Source organism: Protopterus annectens, chromosome 8.part0 (genome assembly GCF_019279795.1).
Source record: "Protopterus annectens isolate FY-2018-M chromosome 8.part0, PAN1.0, whole genome shotgun sequence".
Classification (NCBI taxonomy): Eukaryota; Metazoa; Chordata; order Ceratodontiformes; family Protopteridae; genus Protopterus; species Protopterus annectens.
Window position 1 is genome coordinate 1,011,437,129 of NC_056741.1, and position 13,673 is coordinate 1,011,450,801.

Consider the following 13,673-nt stretch of genomic DNA (forward strand, 5'->3'; position numbering starts at 1 on the left):
GGGCAGGATTGTGGTCAGTCAGCTGTTAGCCTGAAGGGTATTGAACAATTTCTCTCAAAGATTTGAACTTCATAATCAATTGGCTTACCTTTTTGCCATTTAAACCTCTAACTTGACAACACTGATATTTGTTTCTTGGAAAAACACGTTTCTTTTCTAGTGGCTATCGTATCTTAAATTCAGGTCTTGGTGTAGGGAATCCTACCTGGTCTTTCAGAGCTGGTATTTCTCTTGCTGCAAACAGTTATTTCAGAAAATTATTTTTGAAAGTGTTGTCAATTTCTTCATGTTCCTTTTTCTGTTGGGACAGAAACTAGGGGAAAAGAGCCCTTCATATCCTACTTGTACATCACCTAGTAGGATTTTCCTGGAACTAATGGATTGGCAGCTGCATGATCTTTTGCTGTCAAGCTGCAGGCTGCCTGCTCACCATTTGTTTTGTCGGAGCCTAGTCATGGCAGAGGTGGGGGGGTGGCACATGGCGACCTGTGACTGGTTCAAGAATACTTCCATCAATTGCCACCTTGCCATTTGATGCTGAGTGCACACCTTCACGGAGTATTTTTTTGACTAAACTGTTAAAGGTCACGTGCACATAGCCATATGAATTCGGAACTGCAAATACCTGCCTATTTTGCAACTGCAGACCTCCACTACTTGCCGAAAGGGGAGGAAATATGAAAAATTAGGCAAAATTGGTGAATCTCCACAATTCTCCGAACACTGGAGAGGAATGCACACTGCAACAAGCAGTCGTATCACACAGCAAAATGTTTTTTCCCTTCTACACAGCTCTGTCCTGTTCCGTCCCATAGGTGCTTCCTCCTTAGAATGGTAATTGTTCAGCTGACCATACTTTTAAATGCACCCCACAGTCATTTGCACCCATGTAGGTCCGCTTTATGCAGTAGTAATTCAACATGTCACTAAGGTGACACGCATAATAACGTGAAGCTGGATTTAATGCAGCCGAACAACTGACTTTGTGGGTGATGCTACAATATTTAAATACAGTATTAAATTATTAAAAACTGGAAGGTGTAGACCACTCATGACTATGATGGCCAGTGTATTCCATGTAAAATGATGGTAACGGCTGTGTGCACATTATCTTTAATGCATGGGACTCCACCCATATAAGCAATCACTGTTGCATATAACATATGTATTCTTTCTAGATCTGTTGATGTCTGGGACTGACTTGATGGATCAGGAATACCTTCCACCTTTTTCCTTTTGTTTCTTACTTGTGTAATTTGGACAATTGTGAACTGTATTACTTCATAGTGTAGTTGTCTCGTCTTTTTATAGCATGCTATGACTAGTGGTTTGGGACCAGCAAGTAGGTTCTGGTGATAAAACTTAGGTATGACATGTCATCATACTGTGCATTGGTACAAAGGCTGTGCATCTTACATTGTGGAATGTTATAGAAGAGTTCCAGATTGTGATTGTTGGAGAGATTAAGCCAGGCCCCTGTCATAGATCATTCGATAGAATAAGAATATATTCATTTGCATTTATTGTTTGCATCTCTTCTTTCTTTTTAGGAATGGTTGATGTGGTATTTGCAGATGTTGCTCAGCCTGATCAAACCCGAATAGTTGCCCTTAATGCACATAATTTTCTGAAGAACGGAGGTCACTTTGTTATATCTATAAAGGTAATGCCACTGCAAGAATGTAGCAACTTCGTTTTACTTGGGGATTATATTTGCATGTAAAACGACTACTAAAGTCTATATTGCCTAAACTCCATTTTGGATTTCTTTCTAGCACTGTTTTTATACTGTAGTAGTAATTTGTCCTGTTCAGCAGTGGGATAGATTAACACGTAATGAAGGTTAGTCTTTACATTTATTGTGTACATCCTTAACCTGCACTTTTTTCTGATGGTGCTTTTTTTTTCCTGCTGATTTACTTTTAGCAAAACATCCTAAATTTGTAATTTTCATAATTTCTTGTTGCCATTAAATATTTCGATGTGTTGGGTAGTTGAGTGCACATTATTTAAACTAAAGCTGTTTAAATGTTACTACTGTCAGAATTGATTATTGCTAAACATTCCATTTTCAACAGCTGACCATTGTTGTAACTAGCAGTTTTTTTCTTTCAAAATTTGTGTTTGCATTGAAAAAGGTCTGTGCATACACGAGATGATTTTCTTAAAGCAGCCTGTGTGAAGTGCAAGTCATGCTGTTGGTGCTCTGTATTTAATTTTAGACATTTGAGCCGGAGATGCACTGTATGTTGCCCATGAAGCATCAGTTCAACAGTGCACATCTCCCTTACAAAGGTCCATAGTAGATCTTGTACGATGTTCTTCATGTTTCACTGTTGCAGTCATCACATTTGGGTTATCTGCTTGCAATAGCCCTCAGTTGGCCTGATTATCAAAGTCTGGGGTCCTGCGTCGGTTGCTGTCTCATCTTCCATGACGTCAGGTTGTCAGGGGTATAAAGCATGCAGCCAATGCCATTACATCAGTCTTTCTTGCCGTGCATTGCCTGAAGCAGTTCGCAAGTGCCGGTTGTCCGACTCCTGAAATTTTCATCATTTTCGAGTTTCAGAACCGAAGTCTTCAGCTAAGCTAAGTACCCCGTTGGGGACACTTTTTCTTGCCCTAAACCGAAGTTAGTAAAAGTTAATAATAGTATTTCTTGTGGAAATCCGATACCTCATAAAGATTTTCATTCGTACTGCATTCTTTGCTTAGGCCCTGACAACAACGTACCTCGCTGTCTGTTTTGTGCCTTATTTAAACAACGAACTATTAGTCTGATTATTTATTCTTCTAAATATTTTGGTACTCAGTTCAGTTATCCAGAAATGGCTTCGGTAAGCCACCCGACTACAGATATTCCGAAAAAACGCAAAGATAAAGACAGAGACGGACCACATAGGTCCAAAGCTGCCAACGCTTCTCCTAAGCTAGTCGCCAATTCACCGGTACTCGGGCGTTTTTCCCAGCCCCTGATACCCACTACTTCAGATTCGCAGTCTTCTACTGAGACCCGTTCGGAGTCCGGTATGCTGCAAGATGCTTCTTCAACTGTAGAACCTGCGGATGTCTCTGCCTTGGATGGGTCCGTTGCCGCTGTGCAGGCACTGGCTTCTTGAGGGTGTATTCAGGTCTACTGACTTGCGTATTAAACCAATGCCATCTTCAAGACCTAAAACTCTATCCATGCCTAGAAAACCAGTGCCCAGACCGCATGGTCAGGCTTCTATGCCTAAAAAACAAATGGTAAAAATGGCTGAAGACCTTATAACTAATTAGAGGAAGCCACCCTTCCCCCTCTTAAGAGACCTAGGACTGAGTTTTCTTATGATTCTTCTGATCAGGACTCTGAAATTTCTGTTATGACCAGGATTTACCTTCTCGACCTATGAGGGTTCTAATGCAGAGGACTCCATTCCCTCTGCTTCCCCTCCAGAGGATTTCTGTTTTGGTGAAACCTTGCATTACTATTAGGGCGCATTTTCGCTGGGAAAGCCAGGATTACTCTGACTCTACAAAGAGGCTTAGGGATTTCTTACTCCTGCCCCAAACAGGCCTTTAGCTATACCCCCCTGTACTGGACATTGTTGATGATGCCTTCTCAGAATCTAGCTTGGCCCCTGACTCTTTGCCTCCTACTCCCAGAAAAACCGATAGGTATTGCAGGGTTCCTGACTTTCACAAGTTCCTCTTTAAAAAATCCTACTGCAGATCCTGACACCATTTCACAGGGACCCCGGGGCATTAAGGCTACTACTTCCAAAAATCCTACTCCCTCTGATAGAGATTCCAGGGCGTTGGATAGATGGGGTAAGAAGGTGTATACACTTCGGCAACCTTGGCCATTGGGGCCTTAAATTGCTAGTTTCATATGTTAAAATATCAGCAGCATATTATTGGATTCCTTAAACACAAAATGATGTTGATTCCTGACTGAGCTGAAAATAAAGATTTACAGGATTTAATGCATTCTGCTTAACAACTTGGAAAACATACTTTGCAATGTGGTTTTGATTCATTAGAGGCATCTTGCAGGGCTGTTGTCACTGGGTCTGTACTTGAAGGCATGCTTGGCTTGAGGAGCAATCTTTGCCAGATCGTGTTAAAACTAAATTGCTGGATGCTCCCTTAAACCAAGACCGCCTGTTTGGCAACAAAGCAGAAGTACTTAAAAAGGTGGAGGAAAAAGCTAAATCTGTGTAAACTGTTAAAGATTTCCTGCAAGTACAGCCTCCCAGATTTAGTAGGCATTGGCCCTGTAAGAATTGGTCGTTTCCTGCCTCTTCTAGGTCTTCTCAGTCCAAACCCAGAACCAGCATAACACCCAGGCTTCAGTCCCAAGGTGCTCACAGGACTAAGCAGTGGGGGGCTCCCACTTCCAAAGCAGGGAGTAGTAAGACCCCACCCCCATGGTAAACTGTCTCAATGACTTAAGTTTAAAACTTCCAAGTCCTGCACAACTGACTGTGTTCCTTTAGGGGGAAAGATTCCCCTGCAGGCAAAAAATTGTGAACTCGTTACCCAGGACAAATAGGCTTTAAATATAGTTTCCCAAGGATACAGATTCCACTTCACTCCTTACCAACCCCAAACACTTGGCCAGATCTACCCCCAAATCAGCGAGCAGAGACTCAAAAGCAAGTTCTCGAAATATCAGGGCTATTCAACCTGTCCCAGAAGAGAAAAGGGGACAATGTTTCTACTCAAGACTTTACCTGGTGCCCAGAAAAGCCAACTCCTGGTGTCCTATCCTTGACCTCTCTGTCCTAAACACATTTTTTGGTGATCCCAAAATTCAAGATGCTAACTCTTCACCAGCTGCTTCCTATGCTAGGCAAGGTTGCCTGTTTGGCAACACTGGATTTAAAGGAAGCCTACCTGCACATCCCAAAAAGGGAGTCTTGCAGAAGATACCTACGCTTCAAAGCAGGCTACATGCACTATCAGTTCTCTGCACTGCCCTTTGTGAATACCCTGGGCGCAGCAGATAAGCCAAAGTGCCTAGCTCCAGTCCTTGCATTTTGTAGGCCAAGAAATATTCAAGTATACCCATACCTGGACGATTGTCTAATTCAGGCAGAAAGCCAGGGCATACTATTGATTCATCTGGCGTTTGTACAGAAATTGCTAACTTCTCTGGGGTGCACCATAAACGAAAATAAATCACATCTTGTACCCTGTCAACAAATTGTATTCCTGGGAGCAAGCTTGAACACAACTTCCCAGATGGCTTTCCTCATGCCAGAGAAAGTTCATTTGACAGCCTACTTCAAACTACTGGCCACAAAGACCCAGCTATCTGCAAGGAAAATACCGCAAGCCCTGGGGTTCATAGCCTCTTGCATTCTCCTAATTCCATATGCAAGACTGCATATGTGGAAACATAATGGTATCTAAAAAGCCTATGGTGTCAACATTCTCAGGATCTAGAAGCAATGATTCCTATCATACCTTGTCTACAGATAGTTCCTTTGGTGTGCAGAGGCCTGCCACCAAAACAAGGGACTGCCATTCACTCTACCCAAACCCTAACAGACGCATCAGACTATGCATGAGATGCTCACTTGGCAGGGAAGTGCATTCAGGGCAAATGGAACCAAAGTCAAATGCACCTGCATATCAGTCAAAAAGAAATGTTAGCTGTAGAGAATGCTCTGATAGCCTTAAAGGACCACATTCTTCCAGGACAATTAATGGTAAAGACGGACAACACAACTGTTACGTGATACATAAGCAGGGGGGAAACCCACTCATACCCTGTCTGCAGACTAGCCATGGCTCAGTGGAACACAGCCTTGAGCTACCAAGTGCACCTACAGGCTCAATTCCTGCCAGGAAAGCTAAATACACTATCAGACGAACTAAGCATAAATCTCCTGGACCCACACGAGTGGAAACTGGAACCAAAGATATTCAACCTGTTGAGAAACAAATGGGGGAGCCCAGAGAGACCCGTTTGCCCCCCCCCCCCCCCGAACTACCAATTGGACAAATTCTGCATGAGGACTCCCCACAAACAAGCTTGGAAAGTGGATGCCCTGCCTGTCCTTCACCTGAAAAAACCTATCAGTTTATGCCTTTCCCCCTCTGCCTCTCCTCTCCAAGGTACTACTAAAGATCAAACAGGACAAACCATAGATGATGCTGATTGCACCTGACTGGCCACGCCAACACTGGGTACCCCCTTTTGCACAGTGTGTCACTGCTGGCACCATGGCATTTGCCTCAGACACCTGCCGTCCTAGCAGGAGGGTGAGAGTCTGCACCTACAGCTTCAAACCCTGAACCTGGCAGCCTGGCTAATTACCTGATCTCTCCGTTACCATCCCTCAGTAAGCAAGTGTAGGATGTCATTCTGGAGACAAGGAGGCCTAGTGAGTGGGTAAAACTGCCTTCCAGTTTATAGCCTGCTACAGACCACCCTCCCAAACTCAGGAACCCCACTCGACCTTCCTGAGAACACTGGAAAATATGAAGGTCTCTCCAAACACCATTATATTGGATGACTTCAACTACCCAAACGTAGACTGGGAGCATTACACTAGCTCCAAAACCCTAGCCCAAAGGTTCCTAGAATTTATAAACTCAAATGCTATGGAACAACTTGTTACCACTCCCACAAGAGGGGAAAACATACTGGACCTGATCATCGCCAACATGGGGGCTCTATGCTCCAGACCAGAAGTGTATCCCTCACTGGTAAGATCAGACCATAAACTAATCTCACTGGATATTCACATCCCGACCCCAGCCCCTGCCCAGAAAACCACAGTGAAAAACTTCTCTAAAGCAAATTTCACACTCCTCAAAACTGAGGTGGAATCCTTCACTCCCACAAGAGGGGAAAACATACTGGACCTGATCATCGCCAACATGGGGGCTCTATGCTCCAGACCAGAAGTGTATCCCTCACTGGTAAGATCAGACCATAAACTAATCTCACTGGATATTCACATCCCAACCCCAGCCCCTGCCCAGAAAACCACAGTGAAAAACTTCTCTAAAGCAAATTTCACACTCCTCAAAACTGAGGTGGAATCCTTCAAAGCCCCCGGGCCTGTGGAAAATACGGCCCAGACCGCAGAATCCTTTATAAACGCATTCTATGAAAACCTTCAGAAATGCATGGATCATGCAATCCCAAATAAAACCAAGACCCAATCCTCCAAAGGCAGGCGTCCTGTCTGGTGGACCCCAGCCATAAACAAGCTATACAATAGAAGGAGGAAGCTACTACATGATAGAGCAAAATCCCAAAAAGGGAAGGCATCTCTGATCGGTATTGGAAAAAAACTACGGGCACTCATAAAATTGTCTAAGGCCAGCTTCGAGAGAAAAATTGCACAGGACGCTAAGGATAATCACAAGGCTTTCTTTAGTTATGTTAGGAACCTGGGTGGGAATTCCCAGATATGCTCAGAATTAGTCCAAAATGACAAAAAATACACAGAACCCACAGACATTGCCAACATCCAAGCTGACAGGTTCAGCGCATATCTCTCCCCCTCCCCACCAAAAGGGCAAATTATCTTTCCCAGCAGAGTGCTGCCCCCCCCTGACATCTCAGATGCTCAGGTAAGAGCCACCCTCTCCAAAGCAAAAAAACACAGCATCAATGGGACCAGACGGTGTTCCGGGCTGCGTCCTACATGAACTCCAAGAAGAGCTAAACCCAAACATAAAACTACTGTTCAATCTCAGCCTTACTGCAGGATATGTACCCAAAGAGTGGCATACAGCAACAGTGGTCCCTCTCCACAAAGGTGGTGCCTCAACAGATCCTGGAAACTATCGCCCCATAAGCCTGACTAGCTTGGTCTGCAAAGCTATGGAAAAGGATCATCATGGACCTCATAAATAAAGATATTGGGGACCTACAGACACTGGATCTTACCCAGTTCGGCTTTAAGGGCAGGTCCTGCCTCTTAAACCTGGCCGATTTTCTTTGAAACAGTCACCAAGGCCATTGACGAGGGGAAGGTGGTCCACACAGCCTACCTGGACCTCGCAAAAGCCTTCGATACAATACCCCACTCGGGGCATTATAGATAAGCTCACCAGCTTAAATATAAACCCCTATGTCACTAGATGGGTTGCAAACTGGCTCAAGGACAGAACCCACATGGTTAGAATTGCTGGAGCCATGTCAGACTCCAAATCGGGTATAAGTGGTGTCCCACAAGGCTCAGTCCTGGGACCTCTTGTTCGGTATATATTTCTCGGAGGTACAGGCCAACACGGACGGACTGTGGCTGATCAAGTTCGCAGATGACTGCAAACTGGGCGCCATAATCGACTCTCCAGCCTACACAAGTATCCTCCAAAAGGGCCTCATAGAAACAGACAACTGGTGCTAGAGCCATGGCCTCAAGCTAAACGCCAAAAAGTGTATAGTCATCCCCTTTAGCAAAAACAAAGTGCCCACAAATTACCACATAGGTGGTAATCCATTAAGTACGGAAGAAGTAATTGGGGACCTGGGGACCCAAGTTGATAGCAATCTCTCATTTGAAAACCACGTGGCCAAAGTGGTTAGAAAAACGTTTTATATAGCCCACCTAATCATGAAGGGATTCACATCTAGATCAGGGGAGGTCATCGTGCCTCTTTACTCATCCCTCATCAGGCCCATAATTGAGTACAATGCCCCTTTTGGGATTTACCTTGCCAGACACCTGCAGCAACTGGAAAGACCCCCAAAAGTACCTCACCAAGAGGATCAAAGGGCTCAAACAGATGCCATAGGTTAAAGAAACTCCAGCTCTACTCAGTGGCATACCGCCTGCACAGAGGCGATCTGTGCCTGACGTATAAAGCCATGTCCAACCTGGAATTAATGGACATGCTGCACCTCAGAAAATCCAAATTCCATCGAGCTACGCGCTCGAGAGACTTGAACCTCAGCACTGAAATAGGACATGCTGGAGGGACAGATTCATAACCCAGAGGCTCCCTTTACTCTGGAATAAAATCCCAGTCCAGGTTAGGCAGAGTCCCTCATTGACTCTCTTAAAGAGGAATCTTGAGTGGATGGGAGATCGTAGGCTTACCCCGGCTATCACTTCTGTGTCACTGTTAGACAGAGGCACAGTATACTAACCTCGAAAAAGGGCATAGCAAAATTCATTTAAAATGGGTGGCGAAAGCCAAACACACTCTGGCTAGGCTTATAAATGCCCTAGGGCAGATAGCCTAGTATGAGCCAATGAACCTAGTACTAGAAAATCCTATGCTGAAAAATGGAAAAGCTTCTGTTCTTGGAACCAAAGTCGGGATGGGCACAGCAGCGCCCAATTTACCTCGGATTCTTCAATACTTAACTGAGAAGCTTCACAAGGGCCTTTCCTTTTCCTCCATCAAAATTCATGCCTCAGCCATTTCAGCTCATTACAACACAGAACCACCCCTCTTCTCTCATCCACTGCTGAAGCAGTTCCTCAGAGGGTCCAAAAACGTAAGACCACCCAGGAGAGACCTGGGACCTTAACTTTGTATTGGAAAAACTCCCTCTACCTCCTTTTTGAGCCAGCTGCAAATGCAGAGTTGAAATTCCTTTCTTGGAAAACGGCCTTCTTTTTAGCCATCACTTCAGCAAGAAAGGTGTCTTGAATTACAGGCCCTCATGGCAGTGGAGCCTTTGATCATCTTTTATGCTGACAGGGGGTCCCTCAGGACCAATCCCTCCTTCGTGCTCAAGGTGATATCCAGTGTGGCCCTTAATCAGTCCATTAATTTGCCAACCTTTTTTTAATCCACAGAACAAAGGGGAACGAATTCTGCACTCCTTAGATGTGCATAGACAACTTAGATTTTACTTGGACAGGACTAAACCTCTTAGGATATCTGAACAACTGCTGGTTGCATTTGCGGCAGGGGCAGAGGGGAATTCAAAGCAAACCATTTGTAAATGTACAGGCCATTGCATTCATTTCTGCTATAAGCACCATGGAAAACCTATCCCACAGGGAATAAGACCACATTCAACCAGGGCTGCATCTACCTCTACAGCCTTTCTCAGAGGTGTCCCTACCAGGGACATCCTAGAAGCTGCTACCTAGATGTACATACCTTCACCAACATTATCTTTTGACAATTTTCTCTAAATCCAGAGCTGGCTGTGCCACTGCAGTCTTGCAGGGCCTTATAGCTGGTCCTAATGCTAATTTCCTCCTCCCATCCTTAGCTTTGGGAATCTACCCAAATGTGATGACTGTAACAGTGAAACATGAAGAACATAGTACAGTTGTGTACACTTACCATAAATATAGATGTTGGAGTGTATTCACTGTTGCAGTCCTAGTTACCCTCCCTCCAGCCCCCTGACTTCTGTTGCCTATATCTGTGGGGCACCTGACATCTGGGGCAAGAAAAACTGATGTAATTGCGTCGGCTGCATGCTTTATACCCCTGACTACCTGACGTCATGGAAGATGGCATGGCAAGTCAGCAGGTAGTGATTAATTAGGTCCTGTCCCAAGTCTGTGGACTGGCAGTGGGAATTTATTTTTTTTTTTGGGGGGGGGGGGGTGTTAAGGTGGTTTGGTTGTTTGCACACACAACACAGGGTGCAGGGGTCCGAGTCTCAGGATAACTGGGCTGGCTTAAATGGCTCTGAAGAAGAAAGTTTAGCTTAGTACTAATCTATGAACCTATGAACCTATGAGACAGCAACCGATGCATGATCCAAGACTTTGATAATCAGGCCGACTGACGGCTACTGCAAGCAGATAACCCAAATGTGATGACTGCAGCAGTGAATACACTCTAACATGTACATTTATGGTAAGTGTACACAACTGTACTTTTTTACTGAGGTTATCTGGTAGTGGGAGAGAGAGAGAACTTGAATCAGGTTTTTTCCTTTTCATCATTTTTATGTGGTGGTTTTGCACCATCTTATGCTGTATTTCTGTCCAATTTTCATTCAGGTTTCTCATTTTTATCATAGATTTTGTAATACTGCCACTTTCTTGTACGCATCCACCACACACACACACACACACACACACACACACACACACACACACAAGCTTTCCGAGTAGTATTAACTGATTTACCTGAGAACTGATATTGTCACTTTAAAATGTGGCAGAACTTCCAAGTTGCTAAAATCTTGGGAGCAACATTTGGGCAAACTGACAATTCTACAGTAAGTAATGCTGCTCATGCCATTTGTTACTGCTTTACAAAATTACAACTGTTTTAAAGTAGCGTTATAGAAGCAAACCAGTGCTGTTTAGAAGACCGGTGTTCAATAACATGCTCGTTCAGACCTGGTGGCAATTGTAACCAGCTGGTCTGTTTTGTCACTGAATTTAGTGTCTTTGCCTTAAGAAAAAATATGGGCATACAAGAGATTTCCTTAAAGCAGACTAAATTAAGGGTTAACGCATGTCTGATACATAAAGTACAAATCTAAACCTATGAAATTAGACTGTTTAAAATATGCCATAACTTTCATAATTTACCTTTCAACAAATCTGGTTAGAATGACACTTTCTTCAACCAAGGGAGAATGACAGAAGCAGAGGGAAAGGGTAGGTGTATAAGCAGTACATAAGTCTGACAGGTGCAGAAAGCAGTAGACGTGAAACAAGGGTGATTTAGACCATGGCCGGGTAGTCTGCTGTGCAGTGCATGGCATCTGGGTAGAAGGTGGGGGGAGCTGTAGACAGTGATGCAGTAGGGGAGATGTTCAGTATTACAGAAGTGTGGGCCAGTAATAAGAGGGAGTGCAATATGGAGATTTCTTGGTAGATGTCCATTAATGGCAGAGATGAGAAACACATGTGGAGTAACAATGATCTATTATCTGTTATGATAGAAAGGGAGAGGGAAGCCCCATTCCTGGTTTAATGATGCATCCATATGAGAAAATGTTAAGTTACCTGACATTTGCAGTGGTGGAAAGGAAGATAGCAAGTGTATTGATATCATATCCACTAGAGAGACAGCCTCAGAATGGGGGACTGGAGGAGGGAATTAAAGGATTGATGTAGGAGGCTGAGGATAATCTAGTATCTGAATCTGCCACAAGCATACTATGATTTATCTGAGCTTCAAGGTGGAAAGGAAGTGGGAGCTGACTGGGGGCTTCGACCCTGAGAGCCAGGTGGTGCACAACTGTACTATTAAAACCAGATCTGTGGACATAGCATTAACCAGTGGCGCAGGTGTTGTGGGAATCCAGGTTAAAGAACTGTTGCCCAACAGTGATCATGCTACTGTGTAGTTTCGAATAAGGGGGCAAGAGTAAAAGACATGTGTGGTATTAGAGTGGCATGTGCCTCCTTTTGGGGAGGTACAGTGCCAGAGGTGGTGATAATGTTGGGAGTTTCCTTGGCCATCTCTTTCCATGCAGAGAACAAACAAACTGAGAAATGGGATGAATCTTTGGCTGATTCTAATGACAAGTTTTGCTACTGTCCTGATTAGTCCTACATTTCATCTTGGGCTTCCACGTTGATTTCCAGTACCTTGGGCTGACTTCCGAGGTTTGGTTTACTGTGACCCATCTCATTGTAGCCACCTTGATTCTCAAGGTGCAGATCTGGGCACTGGTGATAATGACATTGGAAATTACCTCAGGAATGTACTTTGCAGCGGCTGTTTACCTAATTTGAAAGGTTACATCATGTTGGTCCAGTAGTAATCTGTCCGTGTTTTTGTAGGTCAGCTGCTGAGCTACCCTTTATGTCAACCTGTTGTGTAGCCTTTGCATTATGAGTAGTCAAGTTGTCTTTTATGTTGTGCCACTGTTTCCTGCAGTGGTGCCGTACTATTACATTGGCTGTTTTTATGTTTTGTAAATGTATTTTGGTTGTATTGTGTTCTGATTTAAGGTTTTCGGTGTACTTTGGTAAATGTTTGAAATAAAACATTTTGTTTGTGGGAGGCAGGTGAAAGATATGCTTAATGACAACTTTGTTTGCTAAAGTAACTAGCACTGTTCTGCCATTGCTTGGAGGAGCTGTTTAGTGTTTTTATTAGAAAACATTACTGGCTTAGGTTTCAGGTCAGCTGTAAAAATTAAAGGACTGCACATTCACTCTGCCCTTAGACAAGCACCTGCTGTTTTGCAGTCTTGCCAGGGGCATCATGAGTATCATAGATGCTATGAGACCCCAAATCCTGAGGTATTAACTCACTGAAGTTTTGAGCAGAAAACCTTAGAAATGGATCTAAAAGATCTGTTCCTTGTAGAAGGAAAGCTCTTTGAACTGAAGAGTCTAGCTTGAATCCCTCGAACATAGTCCTGTGTAAGGAGTCAGACTTTTGAATGTTGTCTTGGCATTTCAGCTTGTGTAAGAAAGGTCACCCAAGAGAGAGATTTCTGATACTTTTGAAAAAAAATTGTGCAAAGATAGTTTTCTAAATATGGAAAAATGTGGATACCCTGTAGCCTGCAATGAGTAATAACTGAAACGAGACTACACTATTCACTGCACCTAGACAGTTCACAAAGGATAAAGCAGAGAGCTGATAACGTGATCCAGATGCACAAACATTTGAAGTCTGTATGAGTATGAATGTGATAAGCATCTTTAAAATCTACTGTTTCTGAGAAACTTGACAGGTTAAAGTTACATCATTTCTGAATTTGGCAACTGTCACAAACAGGCTTAGGAAAGGAAGATCCAGAACTAGTCTCCAGGCATTTTCTTTGATGCTAG

At 43.8% G+C, this 13,673-nt stretch overlaps 1 protein-coding gene across 1 annotated transcript in view; it reads left to right on the forward strand.

Annotated features, from left to right (window-relative positions):
- The window catches only part of FBL (fibrillarin), a 234,594-nt gene that overhangs the window by 58,653 nt on the left and 162,268 nt on the right, over window positions 1-13,673 (forward strand). Inside the window, exon 5 of the mRNA XM_044079354.1 lies at window positions 1,551-1,663. Coding sequence (XP_043935289.1) covers window positions 1,551-1,663 — 113 coding nt within the window. The remainder of the gene's footprint in view (window positions 1-1,550; window positions 1,664-13,673) is intronic.